Source organism: Zosterops lateralis (assembly GCF_965231275.1).
Source record: "Zosterops lateralis genome assembly, chromosome: 3".
NCBI lineage: Eukaryota > Metazoa > Chordata > Aves > Passeriformes > Zosteropidae > Zosterops > Zosterops lateralis.
In genome coordinates, this window is record NC_139764.1 from 72,032,023 (window position 1) to 72,055,524 (window position 23,502).

Sequence of the window (23,502 nt, forward strand, 5' to 3'; positions counted from 1 at the left end):
TGCCTGGAAGCACTTAAGGCTCAACAGTAGCAAGAGATCTCTGTACTCAAGTCAGGCTTAGACCTGCTGGGGTGCATAAATAGATGAACTGTTCCTCCCTCTGCTTTTCCTGCAGTGCTTAATCTGATAGCTGGCGCTGGAGCATGCCTATTGGATTTGGTTTCACACAAAATACCACAACAGCCACAGGAATAGATGGCTTCCCTAACTTTTTGCAGGGCTCAATCCACTCACCTGCCTCAATCTTGCAAGAATTTAAATCTATGCTTTAATCCCAAATCTGATTGTATTAACCATCAAATTATTGAAAATTCAAAGGTCATAGAATTGGTGAATGCCTTTAATCCCTGCTTCTGTTGAAGCATTTCTGTTGTACTTTAAAGCATTCAAGATTCAAAAGACCAGCAGAGGAAGAAAGAGCAGTATAAAACTCAACAGATTAGGAGGAGTCATGGGGCTCAGTCTTTTGCCAGAAGGATTATTATGCCTTTAACAGTCGAGGGATAAAAAAAAAAAGTTATTTTATGTGTAGAAGAGAACTCTTACAAGCATGTCTGCTAACTGCTAAGCTAGAAAGTCCTTTTCCTTCTTACAGTGTCTGCCTCAATACATTATAATACAAAAGCTGAAACAGCATCAGCAGTAGGTTTGCAACAGATGTGCGTTAAATCCCCATCATACATAGCAAAAATTGGCCTCAGAATTACATCCTGTAGGAATGAATTAGCTACTTGATAATTCTATTAAAAATGGACATCTTCTCTACTAGTCTTTTAAATAAAATGTGATAAAATTGTTTGTAAGGTTTAGGTTTTTTTAAAGTCAGTTTTACAGACAACTGTAAAAATAGTTCCTGAGACATAAAGCCAGCTCTTCATGGCTATGAACAATGTCCAGTTCCAGGACCGAAGTAATTCCCCATTTATCTGCTAATTTTTGACTATTCACTGTTCCACGTCAGGTTTTGTGGTTTCCTTTCCCTGTATGCTTAACAGAGATCCTGAGTACCTAACACAGTATATTGTTTTCCTTTTTAGGATGCAATTCTCCAAATTTAGGTATTGAAATAAACAGTCAAATATTGATATGACTGATTATTATAATTTGTAACAAGATCTGGACACACTGGAAAGAACTGGTCAGTATTTGTATTTTTTCTCATAAATCTTTGAAATTAAAACAATTTGAGGCTGTTTGAATTTCTTGTATGCATATTTGGGACCTAAAACTTTCTGTTTAATTGAAAATATTTACCTCTATGCATCTCACATCTATTGCAGTGGAAAAAAAACCCAAACAAACAAACAACCAAAAACACCTTTGCTACAGTGCTTAAGTTACTCTTAAGTTTCTAAATGACAACATGTTCTACCCACACAGAACACGACTCAACTTCTTGCCATCACTTACGCTGGAAGAAAATTATATACATTCAAGATATAAAGATATACAAAATAACAGAAAGAAAATATAATGAAATAACAAGCTCACCTTTTAAATGCTGTTAGAAATCTTCACAGGACTATTTGAATACAAACAAAGAGCAGGTCAGCTATTTAACAGAGAGGTACTATTTTCTCTGTAATAGGTTTGTGCTTCAAAGCATCTCCAGGCAAGCTGGTTCCAAGAGTCAGTATTGGAAATCCTGCCAATTGCCTCAGCAGGCATCTTACAACCATGTGAATTTTGATTTGTTTCTGGAAGTGTCTCATATTTATCTGGCTGCTCAAACTGATTATCAAAATTTAAGAGGCCCAGACCTGTGTGAGAAAATGTGGCTAAAACTACATATTGAATCTGAGCATACTATTGGAAGAAGAACAACAATGACTTTTTTTTTTTCAATGCCTTTTCATGGCTTGTAAATATATGTGTGTAAAGCTATGAATCAAAAGTTTTCAAATATCTTAACTTTCTTTTTTCATACCTATGAGATACAGGAATCTCACATCTCAGTTTTGCATTTTTTCAGGGAGCAGTGGCCACTCAGGGCTGTGCAAGAAATCTTCAGACATTGAGCTTCCACTGAAGTCAGAAGACCTGCTTCCTTATGTGAAAGCAGAATTAGTGACAACTGATCACATAGCCATCATGTGGTTTTGCTCTGTCTTATTTCAATTCCATTACATTCAGCAGAAATTTTATAAGGAGATTCATTTCGTTTTGTTAAATGTATTTGCTTCAAAACACTTTTGCTTTGGAAGAATTCTTCCTTTTCCTGGCAGAAAAAAAAAAAAAAAATAGTAACTACAGCAGAAAGTGAAAATGCAAGGGCTTATTCCAGATAGAGGAAATGATAAGGAAATATTTACTAGGAGGACTTTGTGGGTCTCTATGTTCCATTGGTTTATTTTTAAGGATGATTCTCTGAACAGAAGGAAGAGTATTGGCAGCACAATAGGCTTAACACAAGGAGCATGTATCCTATCGTCCAAGGGCACTTCTTCTTCACAAATAAAAGTAGCAGCTTTACATGTCTTCACAATATCTCTCTTCCAGAAATCCAGAGCAAGTAAATTCTTTTCACAATTTTTACTAGAAACAGTGTTTACTAGAAATTAGCTGAACAAGAGAGAAATACTAAGCTTTACATTAAATACATATAGACACACATCATTCATTAGAAATAGTAATTTATCTAGTTTTTAGATGCCATCAGTGTGGGCTACTCCAGCCATATACACTGTTTAGTATTTCTATGCAGTAACCCAGAAAGGAAATTAAAGATTATATCTGAAAAGTAGTTTTAAAGATGAACATAGTATGAATGAAATTAAACATCCCTTAAAAATGCTAGGTGAGCTTTTCTTTGATTTACAGCAGTACTGCTGTCATGCCTGCAATGACATTACACAGGTATAATGAGGTGAAAAATGTAACCCAGTGAAACAGGGCATTCATTTCGAAAGCAAGGTACAACTAAGGGCTAGATCCATGTAGGGATCTAAGAGACTAGCCTCAGGGTAAAGTCCATATCTAAAATCCCTACATAATTTAGGGAGTCCACTAGGTGATCATGATCAGCAACCTAGTGGTTCTTAACAGGCAGCTGATGGGATGACATAGTAATTTTGCAGAGACATAATTTGGGGAGGCACACACGCAGATTTAATACTTTCCTTATAGGGAGGGGGTTAAAATCTCCATCTTCTATCAGCCTTGAAAACATATAAATAGAAGCTTTACAGAACTCAAATGACAGCAATAAAGGAATTTTGCTGAAAATGAAGGGGAGGAAAGAAATCAAAACACTCCACAGATGGGTTGTAGAAGCTAACATGAGGTACTGACTAGAAGCTTCAATTTGCATATACGTGTACAAAATGTGTATGTATGAATGCATGTGACATCTAAACATAGAGGTGAAAGTACAGATTCAAAATTTCATTTAAAACATATAGAATAAGATTACATCAAGATACTGGAGAAACAAAAATAAAGGGTTATGTCTATATGTGCACACATGTCCCTATTTGCAAATACACACATTTCAGCCTTAAGCTCAGTAAGTCTGTGTCCACCCTTCTCCCTTCCCCAGATGAGATAATCTACCCTGAGTTGGTTTTACCTGAAAAGAATCATAGAATCATGGTTTGGGTTGGAATGGACCTTTAAAGGCTATCTAGTCTAACCTCTCTGCAATGAGCAGGGACATCTTCAACTAGACCAGGTTGCTCAGAGCCCCATCCAACCTGACCTAGAATGTTTCCAGGGATGGAACATCTACTGCCTCTCTGAGCGATCTGTTTCACCACCCTCACAGTAAAAAAATTCTTCCTCGGATCTAATCTAAGTCAACCCTCTTTTAGTTTAAAACCACTACCTCTTGTTCTATTGCAAGACACTCTACTAAAAATTTTGTCCCCATCTTTCTTATAAGCACATTTTAAGAACTGGTAATTTAGGAAATGGACAGGCCTTGGTATTAATCCACCATCCCCCACACATCCAATCCCCATATTATTTGATTTAAAGTTTCAACTATCTTATTCTGTATGAGATGGACAGACAGACTGGTAAACAGAGATCTACACAGGCACACTGTAGAATAAACCCAGAGTTTTATAACTTCTCAAAACAGAATTCACTTTTTCTGGATTCTGTAGCAATCAGGAGGCATTTGTCCAAGCTGTGGATGAATAAGTTAAACAATACTAGGCCCAGTATGAGCCTTGGGGGACAGCACTAATGACAGGCCTCCAACTAAACCCTGTGCCACTGATCACAACCCTCTGGGATCTGCCATTCACTTCCAGAGTTTACCTATGAGGATACCATAAGAGCAAAGTCAAAAGCCTTGCTGAAGCCCAGGTAGACAATATCCACTGCTCTCCCCTCATCCATCCAGGCCATTGTCTCAGGACATTCAGGATGAGGTATTCCATCACCATTCCAGGGACTGAGGAGAGGCTGACTAGCCCCAGGAATGCTAAAATTTCTAGGTTTGTGTCTCTTGCAGGATCTATTTCTCCACAGGATACCATATTTGTACCATCATAATTGTAGATATTTCTCTTTTGTCTAACTATTTAAAAATACACTGACTTTTGAATTAGTGTATTATTGAATTTGATATTTAGTTTCCTGCAATACATAAAAATATAATGCATAAAACAAATGTATTTAACTGTTCAAAGCAAACATGCATTATTTTATCTACTCAGAATATTCCTTTTCTCAAAACTCTTCTCAGTTAAAAATATTTTTCTTTGCATCCATAACTTGTGCAGTTGCATTATGTCATAAATTTCAAATCAGTTAGGCCCTGAATGTATAATTGCTAATAAAACTATGAAATCATTCCCTATTAAACAAAGTTAACAGTGACTATCAATTTAGGCTATATGCGCAATGCATTTTTTGCCATAAAACAGGTTTGCAAGTCTTAAATGGTTTCACATTCCTCTAAACCATACTAAGAGCATAACATGAATATTTTAAGCAGCTTAGCTTTGATTTAAATATATTTACTCAGGATATGCTGGCAGCATCCCAAAATGCAGTGTAATACCCTTAAAGCTGGCAATCCCAAACTCAATTTAAGAGAACAGATAATATGGACTTGCAGCATTAAAGCAAATAAAGTCAATTAATAGGAGGTTTTTTTCTTAATTTGTTTTCTCTAGCTTGAAATTGCAAAGGATGGATAAAGCTGTGGGATTAATGAAGAAAGAAATTAATGGAAATGGAATATAAAACAAAAAAAGGAACAGGGTAGTCCAGGAGCTATTAATCATTACTCAGTTCTTAAGGTTTAAAATTGTATAGCAATATTCTTTTATTTAAAGCAGTTAGAGTGCAAAATGGAAATTCCACCTATGGAACATTTCAGGCATTCACAAGCACATTCTAAGAGAAGCAATATGTTAATTTGAAAGCATTTACTTCCACTGAAAAATAAATTATTGAAAAAATATATATATAGTTATGTAAAGTAATGTATACTGTAAGAACCCTGCCAAATTATCTGTTCCTGAGATTTCCCTCAGACAGAAAAACTAATTCAATTCATTGTTAAATGAGTTATTCAGGCTGCTCTATGTGCATATTGAGATGTTGGCATTTAGGTGTTCCAAGATCAAGAGGAAAACAGCCAAAAATAGTCACAGAATAGTAACACATTCTACAAGTGAAAACAAATGCTTACATTACTTAGTTACTGCTTGAAGACATTTCATATTTTCCTGCCTACATTTCAGCCAACTTAAGAACAGAAAAAAAACAAGTTCCATTCATATGATGTTGTATACACTTACACTGGAAACCTTTTATTAGAAGTACTGCTGAAAACATTTCTAGTAAGTTCCCAGCACCCACTGATATTAATGTTTTAAAAGTAAAATTTTGCTTTTAAATATCTCTATTTCCAGTGATATTTAAAAAGACAAAACCAGTCACTTCACCAGGAGAGCATTTCTCAACAATTCTATAACACAGCTCATAGGAGGTTCATTCTAAAGAACATTCTAGGCATATGTATACCCATATGCTTTGTTTCGAGACCCATCTGTTTTGATTTGATATATATGCTTCAAAATAACATTTATTTTATGAAACATACACTGAGTGAAAGGGTCCACAATACTTGTTTTGAACAACACAGGGATTTCTTGTAAATCAATTATGTTATCTGTATACATTCTCATAAATTTGCCAAGGAAATTGCAGAATCTTTTCTGAAGCTCGAAATAGCATTAAGCTTCAAATCAAAACTATGAAATTAAGATGCAAAGCAAAATTTTTGTTATTATTTCTCCGAATATTTAACTTCTGTATTATTGAAGTCATTCATTACAGTCTGTAAGTCACTGAATACTGTAAATATAAGTGGATAGGTACTTAACTAGTCCAAGTAATCAGATATGAGCACCTTTGCAGAATTATTTTGCTTCACAGTTATCCAGCCATGTCGGGTATACTTTTCTAAGACAAGCCTGCAGACACATAGAATCATCTTGGATTCGATAAAGCCCTGAACTTAGGTCAAAACCACATAAATTATTTTCAGATTCTATTTGCTTATAGATGCATATTTCAACTTGTTATTAACATTTCCTGACTCTTAAATATAATGTGAGCAATTAATCCATCAAACCCTTAGATTCCTTAATAGGCAATCTTTTCTGTTTACAGCTCTTTAGCCAGCTATAAAACCCCCTGCAAGAAGGCTCCCCTTCTCTGAGGTTATTTCAACAGCAAGCTAAAATGTGAGGGGAAACCAATCTCCCAGCAATCAGAGATACAACAGGACAAGTCTGAGTGAAGAAAACTTTGATAACAAAGTAGCAATAAAATCAACTACTGTCACATATACTGCTCTCAGCAGCCAAATACCAAATAATGGAAAAAATGTGGAAGGATTAATGTCAAATGTTAACGTTTAGGAGTTCTCTCCTCTTAGAAAAACAATCAGATGATGTATGATTCAGACTGGCTGCACCCCCAAGTGCATGTCCAAGCACAAATAGCAGGTGTGGAAAATGCAGTCAGATAAGAACGTAAGAATCAAAGATCATTTGTGCAAACACTGAAAAAAAAAAAGATTGTAACCAGACTGGAGGAGAAGAATTTGGTTTTATCAGGAAATAGATACCTTATTCATGTTGACAGATTCCTCTGAATGCTTACTCAAAACCAAACTTGAAGAATTTCATTTTATAAAAAAATATTATTACTCTATTGTGGTTCAAAAAACCCCAAACACACAAAGCTTACCAAAATACCCTGAAGAGGACCTACCAAAAAAACCTAACAAACAAAAAAAAAAAAAAAAAAACCCACCACACCAACAAAAACCAACAAAAACCAACCAACAAACAAACAAATAAATAAACAAAAACCCCACAAAAAACTGCCACAGATTCCAAGCCTACTCAAATTTAAAAGCCAAAAGTTTTTAAATGCAAAATGTAAGGTCATTAAGCAAAACCTATGACCAGAATTCAATTTATAAAAATTGAGTTTATCTACAGGTAAAAAATTGTTTGTCATTTTAATCAGATGGAAAAGTATGTATTGTGCATTCCAATAGGTGTTTCCTAATTCAGCAGGGACAGCAGAGGGGCATGACACAATATGTACCTACTATTTCCATAAGTAAAAATGGGATTTAGAAAACGTTTAGGTTTTTGTGGGATTTTTTTTCTGCTCTATCACTTCATACGGAATCCTATGACCTATCGAGACAGCTGTTAAAATGTGATTCTAATGCTTTGCAAAGTACAGGCAGGAATTTTATAGCACTACTGTAAGAAACTGAACATTTAATATTATTATTAAGCAGGATTAGGATGGATTTTAAAATGTTTTGAGAAGAAACATGAAAGTGAGACACCCAGTTCTGAAATACAACCTTTCCCATTGTAATCCAGCAGATGCACCTGTAAAAACTAATGTTAAATCCAATTGCAGCACGACTGACCAGCATTCTTTTTAAATTATAGATTTATTTATTTAGTAAATTTTCAACTTTTATCAACATCCTAAAAAAATAACTGCCCATAAATATTGGTAGATTCCCAAGAAGCACAGGCAGAGATTTAGGTACGGTACTCACTAAAATTTGTGGGTTTTTAAAAGTAATATTCTGTTTTAACATGATCGAAGTTTCTCTCTCTTGCATTTGTCTGGTCATTACCAACTTTATCTGTTTACTTGGACTTATATCCAGTCAAAAAGACAAGGTCATGTGAGATCCATTTCAAGAAAAAATAAATCAGATAGAAAACACAAGATCCTTGACCAAGGCTGCTTAAGATTTATTTGTAATGAATCATCTCATAATTGTGTCATCAGTTTTATGCATGGTTATACTTACAGCTCTTTCTTTTGTACAAAGGAAATAGTTCTAGAAAACTGCCGCATGAAGAATTTATGTCTATGGATGAAAACTCCAACTGCTTAACGTACACAAATACAATGTCTTTAAAGAAATATCAACATCTTCATCATTTTTTTTCCATTAAAATACTGAAAAATAAAATAATACAGCTCTATTCCACATAACCTTCTGTGCTTTGAACTCTCAACAGCTACTGGGCAGCTGTGAGATTACTTTGAATAATAAACTTTCTTCAATCAAGGTAATGATCAGAATGATCTACCCATTTAACAACGGCCACCAGTTCTTTTCTTGTGATGCAGCAATATTTCTCAGCAGCACTGTCTGAGAATAGCATGAAACTATGCTCTTTAGTTTCTGCACTCTTAAAATCATATTTTCCTGTCTCTAAAACAATTATATTGGTGCCCAGAAGGAAAGACAGTTTGGTTTTGGTTTGGGATGTATTTTAGTTTGGGTTTTTGGGTTTGGTTTTTTTTTAATTATTTGTTTGGTTGGTTTAATAAATAAGATCAGAGCACTCAACTCCAAGTTTTCTATAAAATTTTTCACATTTTTACCCCAGTTGAACACATTCTTCTTTTGACAGAAATAAGATAAGAAGCTACCAAGTTAGATACTAGCTTGTGTATCTAAAAACACCATCCTCCACGTCTCTTCATACCCAGAGGCAACACACACCACTGCTGACAAACCTCAGAGAAGCAAAATTGTTAGGACTCTCTTTAGTATTTTACTAAATTACACTGGAGATCTCCAGTGATAACTCCAATTCTTTAACTCCTTCTTCTACATAAGTGCTGAAATAACAGTAGAATATGTCATACAGCAATGAAGAATATGGAATAGTAATGGAACAAGGCAAAGTAAATACTTGGTAAAGCAGTATTCAGCCAAAGACATTCAGCCTTGCTGCAGAAAAAGTTGGGGAAGTGTAGTAGTGAAATACGATCATGGAAATGTGGCTCATTTGTCTTTCTGCAGTTGTCTATGAGAATATTGGTGACTGTAGTGACTGATACATCTTTTTTGTTGTTGTTGTTTTGTTTTTGTTTTGTTTCATATAATTATTTTTAAATACAAATTACATATAGACATTTTTAAATGGAACATCAGTTCATTTGAAAAGTTTTGTGCCACTTTGTGTTACTGATCAAAGTCTAAGACAAAAAGGAAAGTATTAGCTTGCTACTGAAAGACTTAATATAGATATATAATACTGTAATCAAGTTAATTAAATAAAAAAGATAGCACTTTTAAAAGATGTTTTAACTTTAGCCCTAGTTCTGAAATAATCAATGTGTTAAAAAACTTTTACCAGTGGAGCAAATAAACCTAATCAGTTTTTTTAACGATATGAAATTCTATTGAAAGGTAACTAATTTCTAAAAATATTGAAAAAAAAATTTAAGTCAAGAAAAGTAATTATATAACATGGGCTAAAATTTTTTGAAAAATCAAAAGCACTGCAATCCTCTGGATATCCAGGTCACTAACACTGTAATTATGAAATATTGTACTTAGTGCATTTAAGAACTCATCTGAAAATCTTAGCATACCCCTATTCCTTCCCATTCCTGATCGAATTTTTTTGGAAATTTTGTATAATAGCACGAAAAACTCTTCAGCAACCATATTTCATTAATACTTGGGCTAACCCTTTTCCAGTTTTCCTTTCACTTTGCTTAAGAGCTTTAATGCTTAACAGTCATCTTTATGGTGACACCAAAGCAAATATTTTCTGATTATCAGTGGGTTTATTTTCTCACAAAATACACAAAATTAATTTCCATTTGTTACTTCAGTATCAGAGCTACATGAACTCTAAACCTTAAATTAATATTTTATGACTCCCTCTGTTTCTTGGTCTTTAAAATTATGATTCAACAGGTGATTCATGGAATGAAAATGTCTTTGGCTTTGCACCTACTAACTATATTTGTGCAGTTATCCATGTGTGTAAGCTTTTGTAGGAAATGTGCCTGGTGAAATAGGGAAGCCAAATCCAGAAGTAATGAAAACTCTCCTGCCTCCTCAGGAGTTCCCCTAATTGATCAGCAAAGAACTAAAAGCTCAGCATATCATTGTTCCTTAAAGCAGAGACCCAGAAAACTTACCTAGAGGTTTACTGCAGTATTGTAGCTTTAATCTAACAAAGTAAGAGATTAAACTGTAGCAGAGATGGACTTCATTAGGCTCTTCTGATTTACAGCACTGCTATCTAAACCCTAAAACATTGGCATAATTACCTCCTCTTAAAAGTGTAGTGAAAGGATTTTAATATGGTTCTCACACAGGTAAATCCTCTATAAATAAAGATTTCCCTTACACCAAGGGCATTGGTCCATGGCAGAATTGATGCCTTAACAAGTACCACTTCTACATTTTTAGCACTTGCAGTGAGGTGTTGTGGGTAGGAGCATGTATACATCCACAGCTTCATTCACAGAATTTAGTTTATCTTTTTTAGGGTAGAAAATTCTAGTGTTCTCACTTCTTCTTCTTTTTTTTTTTTTTCTTTTTTTTTTTTTTTTCCTGTCATAAATATGCTTGACTTTGTGGGTTCTCTGCTAAACTCCATGGTTTCTTGCTTGAATTTTTTTTGTTTTCACGACCACTTTGAAAATATTCATGAAGTTCACACCCTGTGAGAACAGATGCTGCCACCCTCACAGCTCTTTGCCATCCCAGGCTCACACTACATTGTCAGGAAGCAGATGCATAATAGTTATGAGTCCTTCCATCAAAGACCTCTGATGCACCCTCAGGCACTTCTCCTGGTTTATATTAAGGACAACTCCAGCAAAGGAAACACACTCCCACTTTTTTTTTCTGCATTTGGGTCACCACGGCACAAAAACGTGTGTGTGTGTGTGTGTGTGTGTGTGTGTGTGTGTGTGTGCGTGTATGCATGCAAACATTCACCCAGGGCAGTACTTGTAAAATCATTATTGTCTGGTTCCTTTATTCAAGGCACAAAGAACACTCTGTGACGTTCAAACTATTGCCAGAAATAAGTAAAGGGACTTATCATGAAAAGTACAATAATCAATTGTTAATATGGATTAATGAAAATATTGCTGTTTACATTTTTATGTATGTAACCACAGTGAAGTATAAGACAAAGAGCTTCTAATTTTCTATCCATATAACCATGAGATGGATTCTGGTGAGTAGAACACCACCTGTCTGTAGAAATAAAGTGGAGAAGGCTTCCAAAAATATGTGTTATAACTCTGTTATAAAGTAGAAGATGACAGTAAAGACAAAACGGGAAATCATTGTGAGCAGAGTGCCTATGGCCACATGACAACTAAATATAAGAGCTTTATCCAACTCAAGTATCTTCCCATGAATGAAAAGAGTGGAAAATACTCTGAAAAGCAGGCCACACTCTTTATTTGAGAATAGGGTGTAATCTTACCTTAAGTTACAACAAAAGTACTGTTTAATGAACATTGATGATGACAGAATGATACAAATCTACAGCTCAATTTGAAATCTCCAATGTCTATACCAAAAAGGTCACAGATGGACAACACTGAACATGCTCTGACTGACTAATGTTGATTTGATCTTTAAATGTGACTTTTCATTGTTTAGGCAGGTTTGAAAAGACGTTAGGAAATCTGATTTAATGCATTTTTGAACACATTTTTCTTAGCTGTATCACAGTCACACAGTAAGTTTCTACAGGCATATTGAATGTCATGAATGATAGAGTCTGCCGAGATCTGAAGAGATAAGCCTTAATAACACTCATATTTTATAGTCTTTCTTTCTCAAGGACATCCAAATGAATACATAAAGCATTACTGTAAGGAAGTCACATGTATCTTTAACAAATTTCCATTTTCTTCCCTCAGTTGCTTAGATGAGATGTGCACAGGGCTTACCACTTCTCCTGAACTGACCCCATGCATGCTTCCTTCAAGACTATGAAAAGATCAAATCTAGGCAAAATCAGACTATTTACTATGTTTCTGTTCTTTATGTAAACATCATACTCAATATTCAATAACAAGCAAAGGGATTTAACTCAGCAAATTCTTGGTTTAAAAAATAAAGCCATGTTTATTTTGTTGAATTATCAAATCATTTTGTCATATGTTATCTTTATGCTTGATTTTGACCACACAGAAACAAAAAACTTACTATTTGCACAGTTGTATATGGCCTTTTTAGGCAAACAGTGTTTTTTCCATTAACCATTTTCAATTCCTTTCTGTCATTTGTTCAACACTGATGGCCTTGAATTCATCTTCACTATTTTTCTCAAACCACCTCCCTCCTGCTTATCAACTTCTTTTTTCTTCCAACAATATGAACAGAACAGCGTTGTTAAGACTATCTGGGAGCATGTCCAAGTAGTTCATTGACTGAAAAGATCAGCACCTCAAGGTATGAAGGAAAACATCAAAAACCTTAGCTTTTAAAAATGGGCTGGTTCAAAATCACAGTTGCTAAAAATCAACAAGACATACTCCCTCAGTACTTGATATTTTCTTTCAAAAAGAAGAGTTGCAAATTTTCCCTCAAATTAGCTATGACCTGTCGCTGGCCCTGCATTTGAATTTTGACCAGTAATATTTTCAAAAATCAGCTTCAATGAGTGACACATCAAGCTTTCATAGCTACATGGACTAGAAGCATATATGGGTGCCTCAAAACACCAGAGAAAATAGGTATTTCTAAGCAGTATATAAATACTTTTATAAAATGCATAATCATTAACTTGAAAAGGTGATTAGGGTAATGCTTTCTTACTTGAATAAAAAACCAGCTTTGTTAGTATAGCATACATGAAAACTGTAAACATTGTTGAACAGTAGAAGTCAGATAAGTAAAGAGGTTACAAGTTAGATTCCCTAGGAATCAGTCCTTATTGGTCCTTAAGTGGCACAATGTGAAAAAAGAATGATTAATTTTAATACTCAAATGCATGCTGATAATTTATTAAAAGTACTGTATGACATTTTTAACAAATATTTGCTATTAAAATGCATTAAATGTGAACATACATATTCTCATTAATGTATATAAAACCAAAACTCACTGTGATTAAACATTTTAAAAGAAAATTATTTCTGCTGTTTAAGAGTACTGTGTATTTTTAATTTTCCTAAAGTACCTTTTTATCCAAATTCCTAATAAATGAGTAACATGGAACTTCTTTTATAGATTTCCTGACTTGTAGGTTAAATGTTTGAAATATCAATGAAGTTATTACTTTAGAAAATAGTTTTCTCTTACAGAATATGTATCTTCATGTTTGCTATTGTTATTTACATATATTTCTACAGTGAATTGTTTCTGATTGTGTACTACATTTGATCAGTAAAACAAGTTATTCTGCTACTATTGAACTGCATTAATCAGTGAGTATACCATTTTCAATGTTAAAAAAAATCAAAAACAAAAAATCGCCATCAGTCAAATTATTTTTATCACGTTGAATTTGTTTTATAGTACATGTCTCCATATTGTTAAGATCAATAAGTGAACAACAAATGTAGGTGTAAAGAATGGTAGTGTGACTTTAAAAGATAATTGGGGAAAAAATTTCAGGAAGACAGGCATTTTTGCTAATTTTTGCAAACCACTACCAGCACAGGTGGTTTGACTTGAAGAGCGTTGCATTCAATATCACTGTGGACCTAATCATGCAACTTTGGAAAAATACTCTGTCACCAGTTCATACAGACAACGACTATACCTAGGATAAACTGGCAAATAACCATGAATTTTAACACGATTACTTCATTTTAGCCTTAGAGAAATCCAAGCCACTCTTTTTCTAAACAGCATGCTACAGCTTACAGGTCTGATTCTTATTTCACTTCAGACTAACATAAGCCACTGAACTGAACAGAAAGTTAGAGGATAATCAAACCTAAGGCATACTTCAAGTTGTCTTATTCCAATATTTGATCCATAAATTGCAGTTTTGAATCACTACACGTAAGAAACTTTACATAGTTTCCTATCATCCATGGTGTAAAGATAAAAACATGCTATCATAAATCAATTTAGCACTAAACTCTCAAGCACTATACATCTCTGACCATCTCAATAGCTGGTATTGACTGATGATCGAGCACTCACACTAAAAATATAGGTATAAATAGAAGAATTAATTGGCTTCCAAGTAAAATAACTGGTTTGATCATAGGCTTGCAGTGTGAAAAGTTGGGGCAGGATTTAAAATATTTGCTTCCATGCTTAAAAAAAGTGAAAGTCAAATTTTACAATTGTGAGCTGTGAGACTCAGATTTTCTTACAAATGTTTCATGCTTACAAGTGTAATTATTTTAATTATGGACTCTTTGGTAAATCATGTCCTAATTGTGCAACTTCTAAATAACAGCATAAATGTGAGTTGATTGATATAGCTGACATATGTTTAGCTCTTGAGCTGATTGAAATAGCTGGTATATATTTAGCTCCTAGGGAAGGACAAAAGCCCAAATGGATGGCAAGTTCAATAATAAACTAATCCTTAATAATTTTACCCAGATTATTACCTAATCATGTATATGGGGTCTTTTTAAGGTAATTATTTTGTATTCAGTACCAGTTACCTTAGGACAAAAACCATTTTAAAGTATTTCTATATTCAGAGAATTGTGACAATCTGAAATATTCTACTGGACATACATAAAGAGTACGAAGATGGCATACTGTTTCAGAGTGAAATATTTCTGCACCTTTTGAAACAAGCTTGATAAGCTTTATTCAATAAATTTCTGTAGAGTAAGTAATCAGTTAAATATATGTGTTCACAAACAAGTCCTTATTTACAGGACTAGCTATGATTATCTATTGTGAAAACAAGCACCACCCACTTGCTGGCAAGTTTTTAGCAGAATGAGTGAGTGGTCTCTGATTCAGCATTTTTGCATTTTCATGTTAGGAAGAAACTGATGACCCATTTATTTATTAATCTTTCCCTTTTAAATTTCCATCTCAAAAAAAACGAGTTCAATATGTCATAATAGACACTAAAGACTAGGGAGAAAACAAAAAACTCAACTCAGCCCCTTTTGACTTCTCCATATTGCTGATTCCATGAAGGACATGGTTCATCTAGCCTAACTTAAGCCATCTAAGAGTTACCCAGCTTAAGTCAACCTTGTCTAATCCTTCTGCCTCTTTCACTCTCCAAATGCTGCAGAGGAGCCCTAAGGCATGGCTTAGACTAGGAGTTTAGTTTTAAGAGAGAAATGTGGATTACAGATTTTTTACTTTTTCCATGGATTTTCCCAGCAAGTTGGAAAAGTAAAGACTTTCCAAGAAGGACCAGAAAAAAAAGATACAAATACACATTCCTCTTTCATATAAGTAATCACTTTCCATTTCACTCTTTCAAACTAAATAAGGAAAAAGACAAAGTGAGAGGAGAGGATCAAATACAGGATCAAGGTACAAAAATTAAAAAATAACCCAAACAAACATATCTTTTTTCTTTCAAAATTATTCTGCCCAATCATGTCTGCCCAACATTTGTCTGCAAAAATATGATGCTAACCTTTAGCTATACATACTGAAATCAGATAAAATGGTTTTTAAATTAGTAAACACCAGAGATGCACAGTAAAATATAAAGACAGAAGAAAAGAACTGGGGAAAAAAGTAATCATAATTTGAATTTAAAAGGACATCAAGTCTCCCAAACACCAGTTCCTGACAGCAAAGTAGGAAAGTTCTCCCTAGATTGTTCTTCTGTCAGTTATGAAGCTTTTTACAAGAATTAATGATTCTAACAAACAGGGTTTTTTTCATGATGGAAGACTGACAGACATTTTCAACATTCCTAGATCAATTGACTTTAAATATAAATAACCATTTTCTTGAAAAAATTAGGTTTTAAAGAGTCTGTAAATGGAAATACTAATATAATAAAACACACATTCAGTAAATGTACATTAATGTAGTTCTCAAAAAATTCAAGTCTCTAAAACCCATAAATGAATTTATCTTCCACTTTATGGATAACAAAAAAGTTTACTGTGAACTAAGAACAAACTTGGTGATCTAAACTCTACTGTTTAGCTGTGCTTTAAACTACTCCTACCTTAGCCTCCACTCACAATACCAGCAGGGAACCTCTTTTTCTATGCCCCAGGCAGAAATACCTGGAAATGGAAAACTTAAAAAAACTGCTATCTAAAAATGTGTATTTCATTTCAAAGCAACCTACCAAACACATTCCTAGATGAGTAGTGTTTCAACAGCATTTTGGATTAGAAGAAAAAAGTTCAAGGAAATCTGAATCATGACTGATCCAAGTCAGCTGCAAATTTTGATGCAAGCATAGCTTTGCAGCAATGTAAAAAGGGCAGTCTTGACTTGAGCATTGCACACATTTGTCACTTTTAAATTTTGCCTAAAGGAAAAAAAATAAAGATGTGGTGCTTTTAATTCATTAAGAAGTACTTTTAAATGAAATATAGATTATGTTTTTGAGTTTGCTTAGCGTTTTACATAGCACTACTATACCCCCTGCTTTATCCAAACCTGGCTGAGCTCCAGTATTGGAATAATGATCATCACATGTTTGTTCTGTATTCTATGCATTACTGAGAGCTTTAGCTGTTCAAATGGAAAATGCCCAACACAATTATTACTGCATAACAAAGGAACTGAAGGATTTGAGGGGAAATGGGGCAGGAGGGAGGAGAAGAAAGGGGAGAACACAGCATAGATGGCATGGGACACGCACAAAATTTTAAGTATTATTATGACAGTGATCTTCGATTCTCCATATTCCAGTTCAGATGTGACAGCATAATGACATTATGTCATTATGTTATCATGCTGTTTAATCTAATCTTCCAACATACATTACAGCATAACACTATAAAAAGCTTATTCAGGAAAAATTAATTTGTCTTGCAGATTGGGGAGTATGGAAATAAGGCATGATCTATTTTCTCTTTTGCATTATTGACATACCTTCTAAGTAATTGTTCCTCTGAAAGAGATTAAAGAGGATGAAGGTTAAAACTCAGAAACAGACAAGGTAAATACATTAAGTAGGGGACAAAGATCTGCTTTATTTACAATAACTACAAGATGATGGTTTGCTTTTTTTCCTAAATTGAGGGGATTTTCTCTGTATAAAATAAATACATAAATAAATTATGGGGGAAAAAATAAACTAATAAAACTAAACTCTAATATTTGAGCTTAGAAAAATCTCTTTTTCTTTAGTTTCTTATACCTGGGGGCAGAAATCATTTTCTTCAGCAACCACATTTAAACTGGAGGTATTACTTGAGCATTGCGTCTCTTCAAGGAACAGGTAGTAGTCAGTAAGAAGCAAGTTATCAGTAAGAATAAGCAGCCAGTAAGAATACAAGCTATCAGGCAATTGTGCAAAAATCATTTTATGAGACTATTGGTGTTCCAAACACTGAGTGAAAGGATCTGGGGATATTCCAGAAAGCCCACAAGGATGAAAGCTTTCTTAACCTACATTAAATCTTGATAATGCAATAATGAGTCTTTTAAAAGGATAAGTCTAATTCCCCTATCTAGTGCAATAAAGACTGTATACAGCTAATCAGCTTTGCCCTTTCAATTAAACTCGTCCAGGACGTTCTATGTAGTCAGCACCCTGAATGAGTCATTAAAATTCTCGTTCTGTAAGAGTTGTGTGCAGCGCACCGTTGTTTCTAAATTCCATTAAATCCAAACGGTCTTTATCGCCCCATGACCACTGTGACTTCAATCAGCCAATTTAATTACCTTACAAAATTGTCAGCAGAAGCAGCAAAGAAAAACAGGAAGGGTTGTGACGTTATCAAATTGAAATCTTTCTCTGTGCTGCTTAATCTAGACCAGTCAATAACAATGCTTCTCACCTCCTTGCTGCCTTCCCGAGGCTCTTAACCTTACTCTTCTTTCAAAGATTTCTGTTGTTGTTTATAAGACTGATTTTGAACTCCTCTCAGTGAGGATGTTAACAGATATTGAAAGTCTCTCCTTGGCAGTAAATCTTTCATTGGCTCTGAATGCTGGACTTGCCAAGACACGAACCCCCGAGGGCTGCCATAAGTTTGGGTTGCAGATTTTCATCACACTCTTGATCCGAAGGCAGGCTGCCTTCCCCACTCAAACAAGGTATGTACATTTTTTTGTTTCTCTCAAATAGAGCAGAAATCTTACCTCCCCCACTAAAAGGATGTCAATGCAAAATCTCAAGGAAAGAAAGTACACATCCAGGAGGGTTAATGCAAGTCCCTTAAGAAAACTCCACTCGATTACCCAGCAGGTATTTTTCACTTGACCTCTTGTCTCAAACACATCTGCCCAGAGCTAGTTCCCACTGCTGTGCCATGACTTCGCTGGCTTTAATTGCTGCAATTTTAAAATGGTCTCCTGAATCCCAGAACCATGTGTTTTGACACCCACTGTCACCTCCAGAGGCAGTGGACGCAGTGAGCCAGCCTCTTTTCTGGTTTTGCCACACTCGAGCTCATGAAAACAATTACATGAAGATAAACTCAATCCGTTTGAGACAAAGGAGCTCAGCTAAGAAGTATTTCAGATGAAACCCACGCTTCACAGAGGAAGGTGCAAAAGCATCTAGCAAGTCCCCTCTCGGGGTTCCCACAAAGGAGTTGAAAAACGAGGGGGAATTTTCCTAAATCACAAAGAGTACATGATTTCTTAATGTTTGATTTGCTATGATTATTATTTTATGTAGGGCAACAGGAAAGTGCTAGGCTTCATGAGGACTTGGTGTGGTGGATTTTAGAAAAATAAAAATTTAAAAAATAGTCAGTAGTAAGAAACGCTTCTGGTGAGAGTTCAAAACTCTTTTTCCTTTGAAAAGTTTTTCCTGTATCTCTCTTGACTTTCTTTTGCTTTTAAGCTGGAAGAAACTACATGTGTGCACACACCCTTCCTTTATAGTTCATTGTAACACAAAACATTCAGCTTCCTCTCTCATCTGCTTCAAGTCAGGCAACTCCAAAGAACCAAAAAGTCAAAACTACAGGTATATGCCTCTACTTGTCTTTACCCTTCTTGAATGTCCTGAAGAAAATAAAACATCACACAAAGTGGGTTAAAACTTATCAGGCAATTGAGCACCCTGCAGTGGAGGTCTTTAGTTGTTCACCACATTCCCAGGAATAATGAGAGCAAATACAGTGGCCAAATCTCTTTCACCTTCTCCTCACAGGTCTCTCTTCACACCTTTGCTGTAGGAAAGACGAATTGCTCACAGCAGTACAGAAAAGGCCGGAAACGGGCAGTTTAAATAAAAGAGGGCATTTTAGAGCGCTCCAGACTTCAAAGCGCCGACAATCAAGCTCCATACATTAGTAGTAAGTGGGGGAAGAAAAGGGGTTTAAGTAGCCCGGGCTCTTACTGCCTTGGGCAAGAGAAGGGATGGGTTTCTCTAAACACGAGTGAGCAGTTGGAGGTGTTTTATGGCTCTTAATGGCTTGCTAATTCAGCGTTTCGGGCACAAGGTGTTGAGATGTCTTCAGGAGGTAAAGGCAGACCTCGGAGAATTCTTAGGAGCTGCCGCCGTGGGTCTGAGTTTACGCAGGAGCAGTGAATCGGAAAGCTGCGAAATGCGATCCCCGATAACGTAAAGGATGCGCCGGTGGCCACGTATTTTGGCTTTTGTTCGGTGCCAAGTGATAAGGAAAAGGTTTCCATCACACTTAGCAGAGCGGAGAGACAAATACTAGGCTGCTGCTTTTCTCTCTCGTCAAGGTGGGACCTGTCCTTTCATCCGCATCATTGGTTTAGGGCTGTTCCCCTTTGGCACCCTCGAGTACCGTGTACACAGATCTCACCCCCAGGGCTCCCTGGGCCCGCCTGTGCGAAACTGCCTTCAGAAAGGACAAGGGAGGGGGCTTGGTGGCATTCCCCACGAAACAGTGTGTCATTCAGGAAGGGCGCCTGGTGGGATGCCCGAACACCACGTCGCCCAAGTCCAGCAGCAGCAACAGGCGGTGTCCGGGTGCCAAAGCAAGTGTCGCCGGGGTGGGAACGGTGCCACCGCACCAGCCTCTCCCCGTGTTTGCTCCATAAGGTACAGACAGAAATAACCTCCCGAATGTGACAGATAACCCAGGCGGTTCGGCTTCCCTGTGCGGTTGCTAAAAGGTAGCTTTAGAGAGAGAGGGAGGGAGAGAAAGGACATGCTGGCTAGTCCCAACAATGAGAGGAGCCGTGGGAAGGACAATGCGAATCCATGGTGGCTAATTTGCACAGGAGGAATGAGGGGGCTGCAGCTCTGGCAGGCTCCGAGCTCTCCCCTGTTGCCATAGCACTGCTGGCTGAGGAAGAAGAGCGGGGGCTGGCAGGCTGCCTTCTGGAGGGAATCTCCTCAGCTCTCATTTCTCCTCGGGAAGGACTCCACGGCATCCCGTCCTCCTGGCCGCAAGGACATCCCGGAGGGACCGATAGCGCGGGAACCCGGAGAAGGCAGGAGGGAATTCCCCCTCAGAAATAATCAAAGCTTTTCCATAGCTCAATCTCTGCTCCCTCCCTCCACCCTGCTACGCCCTACACACACACACAGATGTCAGCCTCTGGGGACAGCGTGGAAGTTCTCTCGTGGTCACAGAGTGACTTAGCCTGGACTAAGCTAAATCCAGACTCATTTAAAACAGAGATGTGCAACAGGCCTGAATGAGCAGGGCAAAATTCTTCCTGCTCTTTTCACGTCTAACGTTTTCACAACAAAATAAACTTACCAACTGCTCCCTATCTACTTCTAATGTTCAGTGGTGGTTTGGCGACAATGCTTTTCAAAGACAGAGAAAAAGCAGGCAGAGATGCAGAAACACATTCCTACTTGGCAGCTACAAACAGTGGAATGATCACAACCCGTTGGGCAGCTGTGTGACCAGGACACGGCTGGGTTGGGAATTTAGCCCAGTAAAACATACGCCTGCACCACCATGTCACTGAGTAACAGAGACCCGCTGCATCACCTTTCAGCCTGGGGATTATTTCTTGCTCTGACGCTTGCCAAGCCGCTGCTCTCTGGGGCTGTCTCTAGAGGTACGCCGGACTAACAATTCAGAGAGACTGCCGCTCTAAAGAAGGAAAGTCCGCCTCTCGCTAGTGCTGTGACCAGGAAGACGTTTGTTTACACAGCTACACCTGAAAGTAACTCGAGCTCTTAGAAACAGACTCCCGGCGCCCGTGGAAAGACAGACAGCCGGCCGGAGCCGGATTACAGGCATCCCAGCACTAAATTCAGGGCCATGACTATGGATCAGACTGATTGCAAAATAGATCCCACAATGATATACGGGCCCGTTTAGCCATGTCCAAAGGAACGGGCATTCCTGAGGATGGTTGCTAAGAGCAACGTCCCTTAAGCACCACCTTTAGACCATATGGAAGCAGGGGGGGGAAAAAGTGCTGCTAGGAATTCAGCACACGAGATTGGTAACAGCCTGGTGACTTTTTAATCATTACTCACCTTCCTCTCCATATAAAAGTGTGTGCGGGGGTGCTGATATAAACTAAAATAGATACAAAGCAAGGCATTATTCCCAGGCAAAGGCAAGAGATTTCTGTGCCCCACAGAAATGGATACAGTGGCTGCCACAGTTTATCGCGGACAGCGCGAGTGCGGGACACCCGCTTTTCCTCCTTCCACTCGTGCTGTGGGCAGGCACAGAGGATGCCGCCTGTATGGGGGAGTGATTTTCAGCCTGTCCCTTCCTGGCCGGCCCCCGCCCGTGGTACCCGGGCGACCAGGAGAAGGATAATGCGGGGCTCCCATCGCAGCTCGCCCTGGAGTAGCACCGAAGGACATCCCCGGCCGCACAGACCCCCTTGGACCTGCTTTCCGAACTTTCCGTCCTGCCCTTCCTCACTGCAAAACTTCTGTGGGGCGTGCAGAGGCTGGAATTTGTCCCTCTCTTACACGCGCTTGCACAGGCAGAGCTCTTAAGGTTAGTGCCCTGGTCCAGCTGGGATAACTTTTAAACTGCAAAGCCTTTCTGTTCTTGAAATGTCATTCTGATCTGCTTTTTTTTTTTTTTTTTTTTTTTTTTTTTTTTTTTTTTTTTTTTTTTTTTTCCTCCCCGGGAGAGGGAGGAACTCCTACAACTTTCCTCGCATAGAAACGCTGTGCTTTTGAAAAGTACCGCAAAAGCTCTTCCCTGAGCACCCCTCAAGACGTAAATCATCACTTCTCTAACCCTAAACGCCACTCAAGTGTCAAGCAAACAGACAGATACTTCAAGGCAAATCAGCCTAAAGGTCTCAAATCGCAGCGTTACCCCCGCACAGGATCGGCTGGGGGGGATCACAGGCGGGCGGCCGAAACTTAACAACTACTCGACAGGTTTTTAACTGATCAAGCATCGTATTAGCCATGCTTTCCTCTACTATGGAAACAATAAAGCAAAACAATGGAAACAATTACGAGGAAGCCACGCAAGCTGCGCAGAGCCTTAGGCAAGCGCGTTTGCCAGTCTATTTTCTATTGTTATTATAATTATCATCACCATCGTGCCGTTACTACGGCTACAATGAGCAGCAGCGACAGAAGGAAAAAAAAAATCGCACAGCAATTCATCCCTCCGGATGCAAAATAAAGAGGGACTTCGCTGCCCGACTCCGGTAGCACGTCCCCGCTCTCCCCCAGCATCCCCTTCTGAGTCAATCCTACGTACATCACATTCAGGCTTAAACACACAATGAGAAAAGTGTCGGGAAATCTTACCAAATCTTAATACATGTGTGGTTCCTTGAGAATATCCAATCCACAGTAAGCAAAGAAGGAGTCTAATGGTGCATCTGAAGACTGAATTAGTTACAATATGGGAAATAATCTTCATGATGTTTCTATGCACACACGCGCTGCCTCACTTCCCCCTTCTAAGCCGTCAGGTTTCCCGGTAGGGTGAGAATGAGGATACGTAAACTGATGGCCCTCAGACACGATCACGGCATGGTCACAGAGACAGCAGAGAGTCTACGCTTCCCAAACCCATTAGCAATCCCTGCATGTTCTTCATTCACTGCGCCAAGGAGCAACCTTCAACTGCAAGGAATGGTGGGACATCCATGTTAGTCGGGGGAGAATCCTTGAGAAATCCAAACACACACAATGTCCAGCCGAGTAAACCTGGGAGGCGAGAAAGGAGGAAAATCAATAGGTAATCCAGCTG

The 23,502-nt window shown here is 37.5% G+C and overlaps 1 protein-coding gene across 1 annotated transcript in view; it reads right to left on the bottom strand.

Moving 5' to 3' along the window:
• The window catches only part of GRIK2 (glutamate ionotropic receptor kainate type subunit 2), a gene marked incomplete at its 5' end in the record, with an annotated part of 353,559 nt that extends 330,390 nt beyond the window's left edge, over positions 1 to 23,169 (bottom strand). Inside the window, one exon of the mRNA XM_083856634.1 lies at positions 23,055 to 23,169. Coding sequence (XP_083712760.1) covers positions 23,055 to 23,169 — 115 coding nt within the window. The remainder of the gene's footprint in view (positions 1 to 23,054) is intronic.
• Positions 23,170 to 23,502: the final 333 nt, after the last annotated feature.